Source organism: Gopherus evgoodei, chromosome 13 (genome assembly GCF_007399415.2).
Source record: "Gopherus evgoodei ecotype Sinaloan lineage chromosome 13, rGopEvg1_v1.p, whole genome shotgun sequence".
NCBI lineage: Eukaryota > Metazoa > Chordata > Testudines > Testudinidae > Gopherus > Gopherus evgoodei.
The window spans coordinates 4,050,651-4,072,896 of record NC_044334.1 but is presented as its reverse complement, the minus strand read 5'-3'; the positions used below and the strand labels follow the sequence as shown (position 1 = coordinate 4,072,896).

The 22,246-nt window shown below is 44.5% G+C and overlaps 1 protein-coding gene across 4 annotated transcripts in view; it reads left to right on the top strand.

The window, feature by feature from the left end:
• The first annotated feature begins 1,531 nt into the window (after window positions 1-1,531).
• ACACB (acetyl-CoA carboxylase beta) overlaps window positions 1,532-22,246 on the top strand; it is an 81,080-nt gene continuing 60,365 nt past the window's right edge. For 3 of the 4 annotated variants that reach the window (XM_030582807.1, XM_030582806.1, XM_030582804.1), the window contains exons 1-3: window positions 1,532-1,904; window positions 8,338-8,534; window positions 14,691-15,340. In XM_030582807.1, coding sequence (XP_030438667.1) covers window positions 14,700-15,340 — 641 coding nt within the window. In that variant the 5' untranslated portion in view covers window positions 1,532-1,904; window positions 8,338-8,534; window positions 14,691-14,699. Of the gene's footprint in view, window positions 1,905-8,337; window positions 8,535-14,690; window positions 15,341-22,246 lie in introns of those variants that run through there. The other variant, XM_030582808.1, reaches the window with a different exon arrangement.

Genomic DNA, 22,246 nt, shown 5'->3' with positions numbered 1-22,246 from the left:
TCCTTCTCTTGTAAGAGTCAAATAGAGCATATCACTGGCTGAGAGTTTTCTCAGCTGGCATACTATAAAAAAACCACCTGTATGAAATATACCCATTACCCATAGCTACTGAAGCACAGACAATTATCACTTGTTTCCTTTTGCAGAACATTTTACATGTGCAAGTTTTCCACCTTCCACCAAACTAGGCCTCCGTAGTATAACTCAGGGGTAGGCAACCTATGGCACGAGTACCGAAGGCGGCATGTGAGCTGATTTTCAGTGGCACTCATACTGCCCGGGCCCTGGCCACCGGTCCGGGGGCTCTGCATTTTAATTTAATTTTAAATGAAGCGTCTTAAAAACCTTATTTACTTTACAACAATTGTTTAGTTATATATTATAGACTTATAGAAAGAGACCTTCTAAAAATGTTAAAATGTATTACTGGCACGTGGAACCCTAAATCAGAGTGAATAAATGAAGACTCAGCACAGCACTTCTGAAAGGTTGACAACTCCTGGTGTAACTTCTGTAATTAGGCCATTGTTTTAGTCCCTTATTCAGCAGTCCATAGGCAACATTCCCTACTGCTCCAACAGAGAATATTAAATTACATGACTTGGCTCCTGCTCTTAATTCTGGTGGAGGGAACTTTTATGGGCATTTATAAAATTCCAGTGGAAATATTTCCAGTATTTTTTATACTTGATTTTGGATGGAATTTCCAGTAGGTGCATGCTGGGTGGAGGGAGGGCTTGAAGGCGGCATATAGTTAGTTACTCTGCAACTGGGATATTGTGTCAAAAATAGACTTTGCCTTGCAATGCTGTAGGTTTGTATTTCCTTTTATAGAGGGCGTTGAGACCCTAGGATGAAAGCTGGAGGGGGAGGCGGCGGTATCCGAGTAATTTGGGCTCGAAACTAAATGCAAAAAGACTGATCCACGGGTGTCGCCTTATTTCTACACTCTGGCAGCAGTTTTGTCTGAATTCCCTTGCGCTGTCCTGGCCCAGCGGGGGAGCCGCGGGGAGCAGGCGGCACATCTCCCCGGTGTGGGAAGGGGCCGTATGCACAATCCCAGCCCCGAGCGTTTCCAGGCTGGAACTCCGCACCAGGCCGCTTTACAAACAGAACCGCTCCCGCGGCAAGGCCAAGGCGGGGCCGGGTCGCCCCCCCCGGGCAAGATCCGCCGCCTGGGCCCCCACCACGGCGCTGCCCCCCGCGTGGGCCCCAATGAGGAGGACGACGGCGCCAGGGCTCGCGCCACGTCAGGGGGAGGACCCCGGGCCCGGGGGGGGGGTCCTTCGCGCGCGCCGACCCCGGGCTCGGTTGCCATGGCAGCCGGCCGCTTGTGAGGTGTGTTCTGGAGCCGCGCGGGGCGGGGGCAGCGTGTCCTCCCCCGCAGGCCGGCTGGAGCCGGGCGCAAGGCCTCCCTGGAGGGGGCTCCGCCAAGCTCCCCGCTCCTCAGAGCGGCTCCGCCGGGGGGCGGGGCCTGACCTGGTGTCCATCACTGGCTGGGCGCAGTGGCTCCCGCACCCCCACGACTCCGGCACTGAGACCGGCCTGTGGCCCGCGGGGGGCGAGCCCCGGGGAGAGCCGGGTCGGTCTGTGGCCGCTGCCGGGGCTGTTTGGGTTTCAGTTTTCTTTTTAAAGCCCCCCCGGACCGCAGCGCAGGGGGGAATGCGCCGCCCCGCTGGCTGCTAGGAAAGCAGGGGCCTGGCCGCTCCCTTCAGCAGGGGTCTGTGGGACAAGGCTGGACTAATACACACACACACCGCTTTAACCAGCGGGCTGTGAGCCGGCCTGTCCGCAGTTAACCCCTACGTGTGCAGAGCAGCAAGAGGGCGGCGAGCCACTGATTTTGTGAGGGGAAAGCAAAGCAGCAGGGACCGCTCACCTCTGGCCATGGGGCTTCCAGCAAGGTGATTTGAGGGTTTTCTTGCCGGGTACTTGCACTGTGATCTGTCACTCCTTGCTCAGGGGTTATGGAAGAGGGTTTATTGTTTAACTTTCCCATTGAAATACCAAGCTGGGGGTGTGTGTGTGTGTGAAATAAATATATATAATTTGTAGAAGGGTCGGTGAACTGAGTGGTGAGAGTCCTGGGAGCAGCGGCTTGTATTCCCCCTCCAGCTCTGAAAATATATCTCCGGTCTAGTTTGCATCACTTTCCTACTCTTCTAATCCTGGGCCCCTCTTCAGCCACATGTGGTTTTCATAATGTGGGTTAAACTAGGATTACGATGATACCTTCAAACTCTTTCTCCTCTGCGATGTAAAGCAAGATTTTATCTTTTGTACCTTGTTAAAAGCCTTTGATTAGCTATGGTTTATTTTCTTTGCTTTAAAAAGCAATTAAGTTGTGAGGATTTGTTTCTCTTTATCGCATCCTGAGATAACAGAGAAACTTTAATGGAAGTTCAGCTCCCAAGATTAGACCTCCCTGCCGCATGTTGTAAACTTTTCTTTCCAGATAGCACCATATTTCTGTCTCAAACGAAAGCAACAGCTGTCAGGTATCATAGTAAATTAACCACTAGAGGGAGAGTTTAGAATTCCAAAAGCACAGTGAAAAATTGCTCAAGAAGCTGAAGTTGGCTCCTTATCCATGGTACCAGCTCCTTGTTCAAAGGCCTAAATTATTACAAATACATCAGTGTAAGATTAAATTTTTTAGCAATTTCATCAAATTAGTAAGATTGAATCTGATAATTCAGTTCCTAGTTACTTAATTATTTATTGATTAAAAATCCAGTAAGGAGCTGGCTTTTGACTGGCTGTAAATGACAAACTAAGTTTTGAGTCACCTGAAGTAATGTGTCCTTGTGACTGACAGACTCTTCTGAAGGAACTAGGACATGGCACTTGTTGACCTGAAGCTTTGTTTTTGAGCAGCATGCCTCCACCTCTCTTCTCTATTTTACACAAGACTTGAATAAGGAGCTGGGTTTTGACTGATTGTATGTGCTGAAATGTGTCTCGGGTCACCCCAAATGACGTGTCGCCATGTCTGTCAGATTGTTGTGAAGGAGCTGGGACATTCACTTGCTGACCCAAAGCTTTGTTCTTGAGCAGTGTGGAGTGAGCTATGATGTGCCCACCCCACTTTCATTTTGTACACGGGACTTAAATAAGGAATTGGGTTTTGACAGATTGTACGTGACAAAAAATTTCAGGTTACCCCAAGTAACACTCCCTGCGACTGTTATTTTGTTATGAAGAGCTGGGGGTATGCCACTTACAGCAGAAAACTTTTATTTCTGGTCTGACAAAGGTATTACCCCAATTTTTATTTTGTGTCTTAACTAACAATGAGCATTCAGTATGCAATATGCATGTAAAAAAACAACAAAAACAATATTTGGCAAATTTGCTGCAAATCCAGCTGTAATGTTTTCACAGAAATTGTATGATAGTTACAAATGAAGTTTATGGGAACTTTTAGCTTGTTGTTACATGAGTTAAGGACAGGAAAACTGGCTAAACTGATGGAACCATGTTTAATTGTGTGACTGATATAAACACATGGCTTATGGTCAGTGTTGTGTCTTGTGCTCATTATGTAACAAAAATAATAAGGGGACACTGCTTGGGCACCATTGACTGCCAAATAATTATATTTATTAACTCTATGCAAAAGGCCTAGTTGAATGCACTCTGCTGCTCTGAGTGGTTTCTGATGGCTTCTAAAACACAGAAAGTTGTGAGTACCACTAGAGTGCTCCCAAACTACTTAAATGAATACTACCTTCTTATATAGTACGGTTACTGAACCCGCTAGTGTCTTTAGTAATGCTCTGAGATTTGTACAACACCAATGTGTCTTAGTGCACTTCAACAGAATTTGGAGAATTCTTTCAGTGGCAAGAATATCACCACCTTTCCTTTTTAATTCCATCATAGAAATACTAGCACTCAATTTGATTAAGCATATGGAAACATACAACACCAGGAAGCATTTTGTATGTTATCTCCACAACTTTGTACCTATAATGGCAACACTTTTGCTTTAATAAACTCTATTGTTTTTATGCAAATAATTTTGATGACTTCTGTTGAACTAAGCAATATCTGAAACATTATTTTAAATATTAATTATATTCAAGTTGCATGAAAAAGCACTACAGAGAAGGCAAATGAAGGATTTTTCGGAGGCTGGGGGCATTTCATTTTTGTCTGAATAGTCAGTGAGTGGTATTTGAAAAGAGGCAGGTTGCTGCTTTAAGAGGATTCCACCAAAACATGTCTTGGTTGTTTTTTTTTTCCCCAGCTTACTTGCTGTCATGCACAGAATCTCTGACAGCTGAAGGGCACATTTTTGAATCTTGCGCTGATCAGACTGAACTGTGAGTGTAATGAGAGATGCAGGGCTCACCATTAATGAAATGACGTGTACTCAGTTAATGCAATCCATTGCACTTGTTTACTTTGACTATGAAATTATAAAATAAGCAAAGAAGTTGTCATTTATTATAATAAAAAATCAGTTGTTGGTTCTGATCACTGGTGACACCTATATTTAAGCATTCCGAAGGATTTGCATGCTAAGGCCCTATTTTGCACAGAAGGGAAGTTTCTTCATAAATTTCTACGTAGAATTACTGCATAATGTGGGGCTGTCTGCCTCTCCATAAGAAGGTTTTTATGGTCTGTATACAACCAGCTACTGCACGAAATTTCCACATGGAGAGGGAAACTTTGACAAAGTTGTGTGTGCAAAAGGGCCAGTAACAGGGTTCCATAGACTGAGAGATTTTCAGGCCAGAGGGGACCATCTGGTCTGACTTCCTGTATGTCACCATCAAATTTCATCCAGTTATCCTTGTAGCTGAGCTCAAAACAGCTTATGTTTGACTAAAATATATTTTCTAGAATGCCAAGTATCAGAGGGGTATCCTTGTTAGTTGATATCCACACAAAAATGAGGAGTTCGGTGGCACCTTAAAGACTAACTTTCATGGGGGAAAAAAGCCCTGTGAAAGAAGTGAAGAAGTGAGATTTTTTTACCCACAAAAGTTTAAGCCCAAATAAATCTGTTTGTCTTTAAGGTGCCACCGGACTCCTCCTCATTCTTCTAGAATGGCATTCACTCTTGATTTGGAGACATCAAGAGAGGAAGAATCCATCACTTCCCTTGGTAGTCTGTTTCAGTGGTTAATCACCTTCACTGTTAAAGATTTGTGCCTAATTTCTAACTTGACTTTGTCTGGCTTCAAGCTTTCAGCTGTTGGTTCTTGTTCTTTCTGTGGTAGATGAAAAGCCCTTTAGTGCCCGCTCTTTGTCCACATAGAGATACTTACACACTTTAATCAAATCTTCTTTTTGATAAGCTACACAGATTGACCTCTGTAAATCTATCATTTTAAGGCATTTCCTCCAGCCCTCGAACCATTTCTGTGACTCTTCTGTGCCCCCTCCATTTTTTCAACATCCTTTTCTAAAATGTGAACACCAGAAGTGGATGCAGTAGTCCCTTCCATCCTGACGTTTTTATGATTCTGTAATACTTCTAGTTGAGTTGAATGTCTCCTGGCTCTCTTTCCCCTCTTGGTCTCAAATCACCTGTCCACTTCTTTGGTTTATAGTCTCACTAATTCCCTTATTGATGATTCCTTCCTTTGTGGTGTCTGTGACCATGATTTCCAAATCTGGTTGTCCAAGTCTTTGTTTTATCGGTTGCTGCACAAGGTTGCAACTCATGCTTCCAGACCACATGTCTTCTCCTCCAGGAAGGTCCCCAGCTTGCATTTTATATGCTAGAAATCTATTATGTCCTCCAGCAGAAAGGAGAACATGCTATGTCCAAGGCAGGTAGCAGCAGTTGTTCCTTCATCATTCATATCTGCTATCTTTGGTACAGAGCCATACCTGCAACAGGCAATTAACTTGTATACAAGTCTCAGTGCTCAGCTCCCTTCCTTGGAAACAGGGAGGGAATAATCACTTAGACTTCAAACACTGGTTCTGTTTGAAGGATCCCAGTAACAAGGCTTTCATTGAGACACAAACAAACCTGACTCCGCTGGCCAGTTCAGGGGTGCACAGCCAGCCACACAACGTTCTGTGGAGAACAAACAGATAGAACAATCCAACACTTGCTAAGTCCCTCTCCCTGCAAGCATGGGATGCACAGCTTCATCCTCAGAACCTCTCCTGTTCACTGCTCCCTTTGCCCCATGCCTGTGTCTGTGCATCTGGAGGGGGAGAAGGACTCGTGACGTGGGCCACAGTTTTTCACAAAGAAAATGTTTCAAGTCAGGGAGTTCCATGCCTCAGCTAGGTCAGAATGGTCCCACTGTCAAACTCTGGTTCCTTATTCAGAATGGAAGAGTGGTGGGGATGTGTCATTTGGCAGACGATTGCACAGAAACACAGCTTTGGTTTGGGGAAAGACTTACCTAACGGTTGTGGAGACATGTCACTTGGGGTGACCGGAGACTCCTTTTGTCACAGTCAGTAGGTCAGTCAAAACCCTCCTCCCTTGCCGGATTGGGATGGGAGTGTGGCACGTGGCAGCATATTGCTCAAGAATGAAGGTTCGAGTAGGGAGAGTTAACATGTCCCAACTCCTTCAGAACAGTCTGGTGGTCGAGGGGGAGTGTAGCTTTGGGTGACCTGAGACGTGTTTAATCACCTCCGGTCTGTCAAAACCCAGCGCATTATTCAAACTCTGTGCCCAATATGGAATTGCGATGGGGGTGTGACGTTGCACAGGAGTGAAGCTTTGGGTTGGTGAGTGACATGTCCTGGCACCTTCAGAACAGTCTGTCAGTCACAAGGATGTGTCACTTGGGGAGATCCAAAACTTATTTTCTCCAAAACAGCCAATCAAAACCCATCTCCTCATTTGATTATTTAATAAATAATTAAGTAATCTGTAATTAACATTTTTATCACATTCAGTCATTAATTTGGTGACATTTTCTAAAAAATTAATCCTACATTGATGTATTTTTAAATGACTTTGGCCTTTGGGTAAGGAACTGGGAACCACAAATAAGGGGCTGGCACCAAGAATAGGAAATCTACTTCAGCTTTATAAATTGTAGCATATGTATGTGCAAGGCTTCTAAACAAAATTAGTAACCAACTAATTTGTGCCCCAGAACTATGGACTTTGATAAAATAAATTTTTAATGTGAAATAAATTAACCTATAAAACAAAAAAAAATTGGATGGGAGCTCTTGGCTTGGACAGTGTCAGGCCTCTGAGTAAATGAAGGCAGAAAAATCTTGGGTTAATAGCTGTGCAAAAGAGACTCCTTTTGTTTATTGGAAGTGGCCCTTCTACATGTATGTTGTTCTTTTAATATGCTGCACCTACCAATAACTGTAAGTGTCTAGATGCAGAATCCAAATTGAAATCAGTTCATGACATGATCTGACTTCCCCTGGAGCAATAGCAAATAGGCCTATATATACACGCACAAAAGTAAGACCAAAACATAGGTATTGATCTTATAATTTTAATTAAATGTTAATCATTAAAAGAATTAGATATTTTCAACTTTTAATTCTGCTGTACTCTGCCATAGAATAGCTACAAATGATTTTATGCACAGTGCCTGTTTTGCTTATTTTCAGGACAATTGTGTGTTTTTAATTAAAACTTTCCACAATGAATCAATCTTCCCATATTTGTTTATATAATTTTATAGCAGGCTGACAGAAAAAATGTTTGTGCGGAACAAACTCAGCATTAAACAGTTGTTCATTTTGCATCACTGGGTGACCTTTGTCCCACTAAATCTAATCCCATTTTGGTATGCAACAGAATAATTTATAGCTGCTGTCCACATGCTTGATGTGGAGTCATTGTTGGCTTTTTTTTTTTTTTTAAACTTGGCTTCGGTAAAAGTTTTCCAAGCAGAACGACTGAGGGGATTTTATTTAATATCAATATCATAAGTAAGATGAGAAATTTAATGTAGGGGAAACTCCATGAAATGTGAAACCATGCAAAGAATGCAGATAACATTTGATGTCTTTAACCCCTTAAGGCCTCTGATGATTGGAAATACCAGCAGCCATGGAAAGGTTATCAAAATAATCCTCTCTGTGCATATGGCTTTGGTTAGACGAGCTGTTCAGTGTAGGCCATGGATTACAAAAGCAGTTTGGGTTTTCTGTTGCATATTTTCAGATCATTCTAGTTCTGGAGATACTTAGATATCTAGCATGGCTCTGAGTTTCAAACAAACCATGGAAAATTGGGAATCCATTAAGGTAAACTTGTGTTAGGAAGCATAGCAAGTGCCTAAGTATATATATTGTTGCATTGTCTGTCATGCTTACCAGAGGATTATTAACTCTCTTCAACTGGTTAAATGCTAATAAGCTTCTTTTGTACAACAGGAATTGGTTATAATCTAAAATTTACATTCATCGCAGTCACCACTGCCAAGTACATTCTCCGATGCTCAGCCTCTAGTCCACTAGCCTGACAAGGTACAATAAATATTTAGTCTTCAAGAACTGTGTAATGCTGAAAGCAGAGTGTGGAGGTCATGAAACAAAGGGCATGTGTGAAGATCCAGAGACCAGATAGGATGGTAAGTGGCTTAATTGTAATGGAACTAATATTGCTAATTAAAAATTAATATGGCTAATAGAAGCAGATCTGTGCAGGGAGGTAATGCAATGGTTTGCCTGTGGGGATTGTATCTGTCTGCTTGGAATCCTATGGCCATGAAGAAGAACTGATAATGGGGCTGGATGTTGCTTACTTCGATCTAAACTAAGCAGTATAAATTACAACCTCATTTAAATGGATTATGTTATTCTGAACTACAAAAGCTGTTTAAAGATCAAATATTGAATGTTTTAAATGATATTTAGAGTTTTGAAAGCCCAGGTCTGAATATAAAAACTGCTTGCTTTTAAAGTGACACCCTAAATGTTGCATTTGTATGTTTTTCAGCTGTTAATTGTAATACTCTTCTAGCCATTACAATGGGTGCATTTGTTTTCTGCTTCTTATGGCCCAGATCCTGCAAACGCTGGTGCACATGCTTACTGTTACTACTGTAAGAATGAGACTACTCATGGTATTTATTTAGCTTTAGATAAAAAGAACCCAAGGCTCTAAGTGCTGTAAGACATCATCAATAATCCAGTAATATCCCAGCACTATTAAAATAATGATTTCAGCAAGAACTTAGCTAGCCAATCATGTATAGAAACGCCTTTCTACCCCTTCATTGTTGTGGGGAGCAGCACGCCCTCTGCCCTCTCCAAAAACCAACCAAGCAGGTGGCTTTAGCCAGCATGCACAGACGCTCACCAAATTTGGGCTACATTGGACCAAGAAGGGGAGAAGATCCAGACTCCTGGAGCTGGCAACCTACTTCTCCTTCTCTTTTAGAATGAGAGAAATCCAGCTCAAGTGCTCCTGCTAACCACAGCTGTGAGTGGTCCCTTATAACATGTTAACTATTTACACAGAAAAATTTGTTCCACCTTGTATTTAGCTTTGACACTCTGAGTACCTTTCCTAGCCCTGAAGAAGAGTTCTGTGTAGCTTGAAAGCTTGTCTCTCTCACCAACAGAAGCTGGTCTAATAAAACATATTACCTTGCCCACCTTGTCTCTCTAGTATCTTGGGACCAACATGGCTCCAGCAACACCGCAGACCATAGCTATGGCAGCCTGGCCTGGAGAGAGGGGTGGTCGCTCAAGTAGGTTTGTCCATGCCATTTAGGGCTCTGTGGGTCATAATCAACACCCTAAACTCCATCTGGAGATGGCTGGGCAGCTAGTGCTGATCCCGGAGCACGGGGAGTCACATGCTCCCAGTGAGACACCTTGTATTCTGTACTGACTTCATGTCCAAATCATTCTGATGTTGCGCAGCCCTGTGTAGAGTGCATTGCAGTAGTCTAATCCTGAGGTATCAAGGCATATGGGCAGTGGCAAGGTCAGTATCCAAACAGAAAGGTCACAACCTCCTAGCCAAATGCAGGTGATAAAAAGCTGATTGGATTCCTGCTGTGATATGGCCATCAAACAGCAGGTGGGGGTCTCAAATCACTCCAAAGTTGTGAACCCCAATAACTCATGATGGACCCGCTCCCTCAGTCCAAAGGACTGAGATTACCTCTGCCATCTCCTCTGGCTGTTTCCCCTAGCCTGCCGCCACCATCAACTCCCTCTTGTCTGAGCTGAGCTTCAGCCAGCTTGCCCTTATCCATGCCCCAGTCTCAAGTAGTTGCTTGCTGAGGTGCTGACTGCATCATCCAAGTCAGACAAGCAGGGGTGCTGGGGATGCCGCAGCACTGTGGCTTAACGTAATAATAACTGAATGCGTGGCTCCCATCACATGTTGGGATACAGTTTTGTTCAGTGGCTTTCGCTATCTAAATTGTTCCAGTGCCCCTGCAGATGGGGTCAAGACAGACAGCTGGGAGTCATTAGCCTACTGACAACACTGCACCCCAGGCCTCCTACCCGTCCCATACGCACGTTGAATGGGAGGGCTGGCAGGATGGTACCCTGAGGAATCCTACACTTCAGAGCTCTCGGAGTAGAGTTGAGCACGTGCCCATGTGTTGACAGGACCAGGGCCTGCGTTTCTCCCAGACCTCACTCCTGCTTGTTTCTGCTCAGTTTTGAAAAGTAAAACAAGGTGGGAATTGCTGCTTTTTCAGCAGCACCTGTGGTGGGCCTGGTGCTTTGGCGATGATACCCCGCCTCAAGACGGCTCCATCGTGGGAGGTGCTGAACTCCTGCCTCCCTTAATGACGTCAATCGGGTTTGAGGGTGCTTAGCACCTGATGGGATTGAGTCCTTTATTGGGCATGGGAAAAGCGGAGACATGAAGGATGAAGCTTACATAAAATAACGGCATGAGGTTTTGTTTGTGCCATTTGTGTGCCATGTGTCTTGTTCTTATGTTTAATTCTTTTGGATTTAGTGTCAGCAGACAGAGAGGAGTGTGTTTGCATGGGAAGAGATGGGTATCAGTTCAGCACAGGCAGGAAACCAAGCCAGGCAGGTTTAGGAGGAGACCAGGAGAGACCATGGGAGACTGTACAATCAGCTAACTGGGTCTAGTGTATTTTGTGGGGTATGGTCTTTTTCCTACCTAATGTGGATGAGGAAATGTACTTCTTAGTCTTGAGGTGCAAATCCAGAGATTCCTTATTCTGTCATCTGCGTGCATCATATGTGAAAATGATCCCGATCCGGGGCAGCAACCTTCAGAGATTGGCAGGACCCTTGTTTTGTGTCTGAATTTTACCATTTTAATTGGATTACCCTTTACAGAAAACCTACTGTGTTGATAGGAACCTAGGAGTAGCCTTCCCAGATCAGAGCAGTAGTTCATCTAGTCGGGAGTCTGGTCTCCTCCAGGGGCAACACCAAATGCTTTAGAGGATGTTACCAGAAACTCCATAGCAGAATAACCTGACAATAAGCACTTTAACATACAGATTTTAGTGCCTTTGTGTGGTGAGGTCTGTTTCCAGGGTTAACACTTGTCTGTTGCCTTCTCATCTGTGAATGCAAAAATGCAAGGATGAGTGCAACAGCAAGGTCCAGTGGATCAGGGCCTGGCCTGGCCTGGCCTGCCTTTCCCATAGCTGCCACTGACTTGTTGTATGACCCTGGGCAAGTCACTTCATCTCTCTGGGCCCCTGGTTTCTTTCCCACCCTTTGTATGTCTTGTTTTTTTTTGGTTTGTGAATTTTTGGGTCAGGGACTGTCTCTCTCCGTGTTTTTGTACAGACTGGCTCAGCACAATGGGCTCTGATGTCACCTGGGGCATCCAGGTACTACCACAGTACAGATAGTAACAGTAATAACAATGCTAACCTGCAGGTCAGATCTTGTTAATAGGTAATTACTATAAATCATCCTGCTGGACTAAAGAGCTCTGAGCCCATCCCTGTAATGTCCATGAGACACCGTGTTCCTTCCTAGTGTGCTAACTTGTCAGACAGCACGGTGGACCAGGCACCAGTCATTCGCTGTCACAGAATATTTTTACAGGATCAGTGTGTCCTGTTTTAAAAATAAACCACATCAGCTTTGCCCCAACACTCAGCGTAATAAAGTCTTTGACATTAGACAGCAGCGGGAGACCATTGTCCCGTGACGGCGGCCTTGTTTGTTTGCATTACAGGCTTGCCGAGCTGTACGAGACAGTCTGCCCCAAGGAGTTTGCAGTCTAGGTAGGCAAAGCATGGAAGAAAGGCAGGCTTCTTCCCCTTTCCTCTGACGTTGTCAGAATACCGAGGGCACCTTTGTAATGTGCCACAAGCTGGATGGCTGAATCATTTGCATAAAACAGAACACATTACATCCTTTCCAGTCACCCCAAGGGCCTGTGGAGCCTCTGCGTGGCTTATGATAGAGAATCACAGGCTGGGAGTCAAGGCTGCCTCGTGGGGGGCCCTTGAGGTAGGATGTGTAGATGTAAAGCAAATTATTCATGCCAGGTCACAAGGGTTTTGCAAAAGATAACTAATAAATTCTGCACATGGACCTGCTGGGACCTTTCCCTAAACCCCTTAAATTGTGAAGTTCTTTCCCAGCCACTCCTGAGCTATGGGGATCATCCTACTCAGGGTGAACAGGCAGAAACACAGCACAAACATTGTAAACAAGGAAAAGGGAGGGGGGAATGGGGAGGAAAGGGAAAAACTTTTTAAAAGAGAGGGGGAGCTCTCCTTCCCACCACTCCCCCCCCCCCCCAGTCTTTCAATTACTTGAATTACAGGAGAACCTCAGAGTTACAAACACCTTGGAAATGGAAATTGTTAGTAACTCTTAAATGTTTCTAATTCTGAACAAAACATTATGGTTGTTCTTTCAAAAATTTACAACTGAACATTGATTTAATATAGCTTTGAAACTTTACTATGCAGAAGAAAAATGCTGCATTTAACCATCTTAATTTAAATGAAACAAGCACAGAAACAGATTCCTTATCTTGTCAAATCTTTTTAATCCCCCCCTCCATTTTTTTTATTTTATTTATTTATTGTTTTGGCTGGGGGGGCGGGAGGAGTCTCTGCTGCCTGGTTGCATACTTCTGGTTCCTAATGAGGTGTGTGGTTGACTGGTCAGTTAGTTAACTCTGAGGTTCTACTGTAACTACTTTTCAGAAAAGTGGATATTCAGTTTACCCGCTTCCCTTCCATCCCAGCCTGAATCCTTGGTATGTGATATTTGTAGCAGGGGGAATTGTTGTAATAAATAAATGCTGTTGGCATGAAACTTGCTTGTCTGTGTGTCTTGTCTTGTGCACACAGTTGTCTGTGTCTGCATGCAGATGGGCTAGACTTATGATACCGTTTTGTATCTTGGTGGGTGTTTCCAGGGCTGGCACTAGGTTTTTGCCACCCCAAGCAAAAAAAAAACAAAACTTTCAGGAGCGCAACTGCTAAATTGTGCCGTCCCAAGCACGTGCTTGGTTTGCTGGTACCTAGAGCTGGCCCTGGGTGTTTCTCTCTTTGGAGACCAAAATCCCATGGGAGCCTGATGCTTGCATTCTGTGCCTGGGTAGAGCAGTCAGGCAGAGGACTTTACAAATGAGATGGAAATTGACTGAAGTAGTGGTGCACTTACAAGGATGCTGGGTCCTTGCCATTTTTGTAAATTGACTTTTTAAAAAAAATCCACTTCTGGTAGGCGCATACTCTTTATATAACCTGGATTTTTCTTTTAAGTTACAATCTCTTCCACTGATATTTGTAAGGATCTTTTTAGCTAAGAGGAAACTGGGAAAATTGACTTTGCACAATGTTCTGTCAAGTACACAGAATGAACAAGCTTAAAAAAACCTAGAGGGAAATAATTTTTCTGCTAACGCCTTTCAGTTCCAGTGATCTTGGGTGCTACTAGTGACTAGAGGGTGCCCAGTTTTCAGGGAGAAATGTGTTTTTTATATTTTTCCCATCCAAGATGACGGTGTCCCTTTCTAAATGTGGCTACACCAAAGTCCTTGTAGATGGTCTTTCATAATAGCCCAAAACTGGGGCTGTCGGGTTAGGATTTAATGTCAAAGTGAATGCACATCTGCTACTTCCATAAGTCACGTAAACTTATTAGACGGTCACGTTTCTGTGGGGAAAAAGCCAGGGTGTTGACTTGTATTAGCCTATTAGGCGTATCTAGGGGAAGCTCCAGTGCATAGTACCAGTCAGCTCTTGCCAAGGTTCTGTTTTTAGGAAGTAAAAATAGCTTGTGCTGTAACAGTGTCTTCAGTTTAGCTATTGCCTGTAGGTACATTGCAGTGCTGAATGAAGGACAAAGCAAAGAGATTTGTCTGAAGGATTTTGTTGGGTAAAAGATAAAATAGCTGACTGCTTTCACTATTGAATGTTCTTTGGGTCTTAGAAATATAACGGGAGTGGTGGGGGGGAAGGAGGGAGGTCTGCAAGGTCAGGCTGTTGGCGGCTGCCTTTCATTCTGTTAATCTAACAAACAGCTAATAGAGAATCGTGGTTTTGGAGCAAGGGGGATCTGATTCCTAGCCTTACTGCTGTAATACAGTTCCTAGTGCTCTGGGAGGATACATATTGGTCACTTTGACATCTGCTGTGACCACAGAAGTTTTACAGTGTTGTTTGATCCTGTGGTAGCATTTGGAATCCAGCCAATCTTTCTCTGTTAGAATGAGTCAGTCCCAGTCCACTTGCTGCCTGTTAGCATTAGCTGAACTAGATTGTGACTTTATACATATGCATCTCTTCGTCTTTTAGGGTTTCTGAATGGTACTGCTGGCCCTGTTGTCCTGTCTGATTTTGCTATGGTTTATTTGGACCGAAATGGCAAATTCTCCGCCCGTTAACCAGCAGACCGAGAGACCTAGTCCTGAGCCACCAGCGGCCTCTGAAAACAAAGAGAAACCTTCGAAAGGATCAACATGCCTACTGCAGGAGAGGGCTGTAACACCACCTCAGTCCACAGGGCCTGCTCAGACTTCACCGACCTCTGGACATGTGTCCGTGGATGCCCTTCAGCAAGCAGCAAGTATGCTTTGGCAGCACAAACTTCCAAATATCCCTTCTTCCTCAGAGTCAGCACAAGATGTTTCAGCAAACAGTTTAGCAGAGCCTTTATGTCAGGTTCTGCCTCCTTCATCAAAGCAGCAGATGAAGCTAAAGAAGTCCATTTCCAGGGAAAAGCAGGAGCAGTTTATAGAACACACTCAGGTACAACTCAAAAGGCAAGCAATGGCAAAATTTGTCCTGGGCTCTTTTGAAGATAACTCGTCTGATGATGAGCTGATACCTGGATCCTTTAAAGTCACTAGCAGAAGTAGCATGATGAGTGTTGGTTCCTCCTCCTCTTTTGAGTCCTTTTCGCTAACATCACTGTCAGAGTCTGGATCTTCTTCCACAACCATGAGGTAAAGAGCCCTGAGATTTGTTTCCAGCTTCTTTTTGCTCAAAGCTATTTATAAAGAAGTGAGGGGGAATGTGGGAAGTAGGAGTCAGTGTATAAAATTAAAAATTACCCCCCCACACCCCAATCCCACCCCACTCCCGGTTTACTGAAAATTGCTCTTTTTCTTCTAATGAAATTCTGTTTTTTCAATGGAAACTTTATTTTCCGTTAACATGATTGGGGTGCTGGAGTTTGAGTGGAACTTTGGTAATCCCCACTTTGCTGGTCTGTGCATTTTAGAATTTTGCCCCCAAACACCAGGCAGTCTCTGCCCACATCTTAGCCAGGGTTTCAAAGAAGAGCCAGCGCTGTTGCGAACTCTTTCTACATCTAAACCTGAGCCTCACTTCACAGCAGCTCGTATGCTATGCTTTGCTGAATTGGGGCCTCACTCAATAATTTGCAATTGTCAGTGATTCCCAATAGTTGTCCTGGTCACTAAAGCAGATTAGCAAGGTTATGCTGACTTCAAGAGGCTATTTATGTATATTACAGCATTGCATTGTCCACCTTGCTGGTGCATTAAATCTATTGCTAAGTGGACTGGGCAGGTGGGGGATTAATAATGGAATGTAGAACTGCAGAGTGTACTCTGCCCAAATTTACTGCCTTCATGATAAACCTTTAGGTGTACACAGAGCTTGGGTTTTGAGGGGGCTTTCAGGTGAGCTTGAAGGAGAATTTAGTACCTCTGTTTGAATTAGAAATGGGCCTGGATCAGGATCCTTGATCTAAAGAGCCCCTAGCTGTGATCCTGCTTCTCAGACCTGTCTCTACTTTGACCTAAATGCCACCATACACAGTATGTTGTTGATTTGGTTCCAAAATGGATATAAAATAATAAACTCAGTGCAGCTGTTTGAGGTGGTGTATCCCCAAGAACTGTGTTCAGTGTCTGTGCAGAGAGTTTTCTCCTCTCCGCATATGTTGCGTACACGTCATGGGAGCAGAGGTGCCAGCACAGTTCTGAAAGCGCCTTGTTCATGCTCCGACAGTGCCACAGCCAAGCAGCTAGACTTCACCAGTATCAGCCTGCTCTTGCCAATGCGTGACTTTTTTGTCTGAGGAGAGATTAGAGAGTTGAAGCTTGGATGCAGCAACTAGAGAGGTCCTCCTAGTTCTTGCTCTTACATGACATGAGGAAAAGATTTCAGCTGAATTAAGGAACTTAAAATGAGAGAAATAATATAAGGTGTATTTTAACCCCTGGACTGTGATGAGGGATGTGATTTGATAAATCAGCTTGACCCTGAGTTGCCCTGCTAACCTTTGTAGTTTTACAATTGTGTGTGCGTGCTTGCTGACTGTGCAAAGGAGAGAGAGAAAGTGACTATACACAAAGTGCTGTCAAAAGTACAAAGGAAACATTGCAAAAAAATTTTTTTCTTCTCCTAATCTCTTTCCAAGGTTGTTATAACAGATATTTTTAAACAGTTACAATTAATATCAGATGGAAATGTGCCTTTATTTATTTATTTTTTTTGTCCATTGGATGTACCCCTTTAAACATAGTAACTCAAGTTAAAATCAGACCACTTTTTCTCCCCTGCTTTATCTTTCATTTTGTTTTTCCTCTTGTATGCTTGTTGTGGGGTTGTTTTTTTTTGTTCTTTTCTTCTCCAAGCACGCAATCTGTTGGTCTGTACAAATGTTGCTATCTTGTCACTGCCAATAGTCACCACATGGGCCAAAAATCTGCCCTCAGTTACCCTCACTAATGTCTTTGCATGAAGGTAACTAAGGGTAGAATCTTTCTCACTGTTGGGAGGATAAGACCATATTTAATATAGGGGCTCATCACCATGTATGTTACTCTTACCTTAGAGTTTATGTCTGTATGGTGTATTTTTTTTGTTTTGTTCAGTAACTGCAATTTTATTTGGGTGACCTATGGGTATGATTTTCAGACACCATTGCAAGTGCATGTGCTTGCATATGTAATGCTAACAGATGCCGCTTGTCAGTGGGTAGGATCAAACCTGGGCCCTCGGGAGCTGAGTGGATGAGCGTCTACTGCATGAGCTAGAAGCCCAATGGCTCATAGCTAAGGTTGTAGAGCAGACTCGTTTAACTCTCTCTATGTGGTCTCAATGCCACTAGATGGGACAGAACACCATACCCAGAAGGTGTGTGGGTTACTCATGCACAAATGTGCCTAGTTAGCCAATTGCCCCTGCAGTTGCCTGACTTGTTGTTGTTTGGCATACAGTTGTGTTAATATGCTTTGTGCCTATGTTGTCTGAAAGTCTAATCCCAAGTGAGCATTATGGAATTTGAAGGAACTGTTTTCTGTAATTATTCTAGATAAATTTGCAATGCACTGTTGGGGGTGGGAAACCTTTACACTCTCTTAGCAGCATCACTTTGGGAGATTTGGGCAGGATTAATTTCAACTCTTTTTTGCCCTTCTAAACTTAGGTAGAAATACAGCCTTGTATGTGCAACTTAACTGTGTTATTCCCTGTCTTTGGACTACACCAAAAGTAATTCTTAATTCAGAAATTTCCAACAGTATTTGACTGTCTCTGTTTTGGGCTGAGGAGAGGGACGTTACTCAGACACTACTGAGTAAAATGAAGGCCACCTGCCAGCACCATTTCTCTGCTTTTTCACTTTGTAAACATGTGGGTTCTGAATGTGTTGAAATGGCTACTGGCTGTTAGTAAATGAAGTGTATCCCTTTAAGGAATAGCAATAAGGTGACCTGGGGCTGAGCTAGCCTTGAGTCAAAGGGCTGTTTTCCTTGCATTTGGATCAGCAGATTATAGCGGTTGCGTGGGGTTGGGTTTGCTCTTTAGCTGCTGAATTGTTTCACTTGATGTCCTTTAGAGGTAAGAGAGCTTTTAAAACTCTAAATGATAACAATATGCAGATGTGAGTGTTTGTGAACTGCTTGTGACCCAAAAGTGGGAGCATGTGCCTTAACTATCACAGTGTTTGACTGGTGAAATTTGGACCTGATCCTCTGAGGTGCTGAGCACCCTGTATTCTTGTTGACTCCAAGAACTGCAGCGCCTTGCTGGATCACGTGCTTAGAAAAAGAAGTCACTGCTAGGAAAGGAGTCATTCAGATTAGGCTGTTGTTTCACTTGTGTGTCATGGTGAGGGTCTGGGATCCCAAACCAATTACTTTTGTGTGTAATCTTCGGTGACAGGCTGTGTTCCTCACTCTTATCCGTGGAGATGGCCAGGTAGAATTTTACCTGCTGCTACCACTGCTTGGGGAAACAATCACTAGCCTTCCTTTGCTGACAAAGGAAAGATAGTGAAAGAATCATAAAGCAGAATGAAAATGTTTACATTTACAAAGGTGGGAGAAGGTGTGTGAGGCCTGGTGGCTGGGCCAGGGAGCTGGGATTCCTAGGATCTGTTTCCAGCTCTGTCACCAGCTGCCTGTAATGACCTTAGGCAGGTTCACTTCATCTTCCTGTATCTCTGTTTCTGATGATGGTGATCCAACTTGTAGGCAGGGTTATGAGGATGAGTGAAATGGTGTTAGTAAATTATCCTGAGATCCAGAGAGAAAAAGTTCTAGTGTTTAATGAAATCAAATCCACACCCTCCCTTGGACAAAGCAGTCAAGAGCAAGAGCTGCAGAATTGACCCTGATCTGTTACATATTAATTAATAACTTGTGTTTCTAAAGAGTCTCTTGCTGAGGCACTTGAGGTGCTTAGCAAATGGATGAGATGTGAGACCATTAAAACAGCTTACAAACTAGATGGTGCTGCTGTTATTGCAGTAAAGCGCAGATTACGTGCTTGGTCTTAACACTTTGGGTTGCCTACTGCTAAAATGTGAGATTGATTAAGCTATGTGGAGAGTCAGAGGGGTTGGGGAGCAGGGGAAGGAGTGAGTGGGATCCATGCCCTTGTGGCTGCTAGAGCAAAAGACTCCTTCCTCACCCACCTTAGGTGTAAAGAGGGAAGTCACATGCAGTGGTCATTACCAGAGTGCTGATCCTCCCCAGGACCCTTGCCAGGGAGGTCTTTGGAAGCCAGCAGGACTGTCTCTTCGATATCCTTTATCAGCCCTGATGCTGCACCATTAACTTCAGTGGGTGCAGGATCCAGGCCCCAGGGCATGCAGGATGGGTGCAAGGTGCTCATGGCTGCTTGCAGTAGCGCTTGTTCCTCTTCCACAGCCTGAGAACAGGGACATGGGTAGGAATAACTTCCCCTGTCATCTGGTGAACGGATCATTTATTTAACCCCCTCCCAGTGCTGAGCATCCAGCATTTCAGCATAGCTGGGAGCAGACCAGCCATAAAACAATGAATCAGATAGACCTATCTGTGTTCATTTACCAGGAAGGGGAACTTGCCCTTCAGATAAGGCACTTTGCTGTGTCAGTGCTTCTCAGGATATGTCTACACTACAGGATTATTCCGATTTTACATAAACCAGTTTTGTAAAACAGATTGTATAAAGTCGAATGCACACGGCCACACAAAGCACAATAATTCAGTGGTGTGCGTCCATGTACCAAGGCTAGCATTGATTTCTGGAGCGTTGCATTGTGGGTAGCTATCCCATAGTTCCCGCAGTCGCCCCCACCTATTAGAATTCTGGGTTGAGATCCCAATGCATGATGGTGCAAAAACAATGTCGCGCGTGATTCTGGGTAAATGTCGTCACTCATTCCTTCCTCCGTGAAAGCAACGGCAGACAATCATTTCGCGCCCTTTTTCCCTGGATTGCACTGGCAGACGCCATAGCATGGCAACCAGGGAGCCCGTTTTGCCTTTTGTCACTGTCACCGTATGTGTACTGGATGCCGCTGACAGAGGCGGTACTGCAGCACTACACAGCAGCATTCATTTGCCTTTGCAAGGTAGCAGAGACAGTTACCAGTTGTTCTGTACTGTTTGCTGCGCCATTGTAAATTGGTGATGAGATGACGGTTATCAGTCATCTGTACCGTCTGCTGCTGTCATGGGTGCTCCTGGCTGACCTTCACTGAGGTCGGCTGGGGGCGCAAAGACAAAAATGGGAATGACCCCCTGGGTCATTCCCTCCTTTATGTTGTATCTAAAAATAGTCAGTTCTGCCTAGAATATGGGGCAAGTGTACTAGAGAACCAGTGTACCAGAGAGCACAGCCACTCCGTGTCAGATCCCACAGAAATGATGAGCTACATGCCATTCTAGGGGGTGTCCCTGCAACAACCCCACCTGTTGTGTCCCTCCTCCCCCAACCCTTCTGGGCTACCATTGCAGGGTCCCCCCCATTTGTGTGATGAAGTAATAAAGAATGCAGGAATAAGAAACACTGAGTTTTTAGTGAGAGAAAATGAGGGGGAGGCAGCCTCCAGCTGCTATGATAGTCCAGGCAGTACAGAATCTTTTCTTTAGACATGAAAGGGGGGGTCTGATTGGAGTTCAGCCCCCAGTTGCTATGACGAGGACGGTTACCAGCCGTTCTGTACTATCTGCTGGGAATAACCAGGAGTCATTCCTATTTTTACCCAGGCGCCCCCGGCCGACCTCACCTGAGGATAGTCAGGAGCACTCACGGGCTGATGATGAGGACTGCTACTAGTCCTACTGCACTGTACCGTCTGCCACCGGGGAAGGGAGGGGAGAGGATGCTGCTGTTCATTGCTCCAGCACCGTGTCTACCAGCAGCATGCAGTAGGCATACTGTGACGTTGAAAAAAGTCAAGAAATGATTTTTTTTTCCCTTTTCTTTCACGGGGAGGGGAGGAGGAGCAAATTGACGAGATGCCCTGAACCACCCCAGACAATGTGTTTGACTCTACAAGCATTGGGAGCTCAGCCAAGAATGCAAATGCTTTTCGGAGACTGCGGGGACTGTGGATAGCTGGAGTTCTCAGTACCCCCTTCCTCCCTCCATGAGCGTCCATTTGATTCTTTGGCTTTCCGTTACGCTTGTCACACAGCACTGTGCTGTGGACTCTGTATCATAGCCTGGAGATTTTTTTCAAATGCTTTGGCATTTCGTCTTCTGTAACGGAGCTCTGATAGAGCAGATTTTGTCTCTCCATACAGCGATCAGATCCAGTATCTCCCATACGGTCCATGCTGGAGCTCTTTTTGGATTTGGGACTGCATCGCCACCTGTGCTGATCAGAGCTCCACGCTGGGCAAACAAGAAATGCAATTCAAAAGTTCGTGAGGCTTTTCCTGTCTACCTGGCCAGTGCATCCGAGTTCAGATTGCTTTCCAGAGCAGTCACAGTGGTGCACTGTGGGATACTGCCCGGAGGCCAATACCCTTGATTTGCGGTCACACTAACCCGAATCCGATATGATAATACTGATTTCAGCGCTACTCCTCTCATCGGGGAGGAGTACAGAGATCGGTTTAAAGAGCCCTTTATATCGATATAAAGCGCCTCGTGTGGACGAGTGCAGTGTTAAATCGGTTTAACGCTGCTAAAATCGGTATAAATGCATAGTGTAGACCAGGCCTCAGTTTCTAGGGCTAGGCTTGCTGTGAAGTGGGATCTAGAGTCAGACATGGACTCCTGCGAGGTGTGTGTTTGAGAGTTGGACCCAGAGTGACAGTTCAGGCCCCGTTCTGCTCATTGCATTTGTTCTCACCCTGCATGTAAGTTGTCATTGACATGAGCTGGCCCCCTGCTCAGGTATCCGTTATACATAGCGCCGTGATAAGGCTGATGGGAATAGATTGCAGCATGAACAAAAATAAAATCCGATCTTTCAAATCCCTATTCTAACCCACTTCTGGAAGAACTTAACCAACATTTCGTGGCTAAGCTGGGCAGAGGTCTTAATTTGTCTATGTAATTATAACATTCACTAAAAGGTAGCAAATGACTATGTCCATAAAATCATATGGACTTGATTCTCTTTCTCCTCTTTGCATGTTGTCCATTGTCTTGGT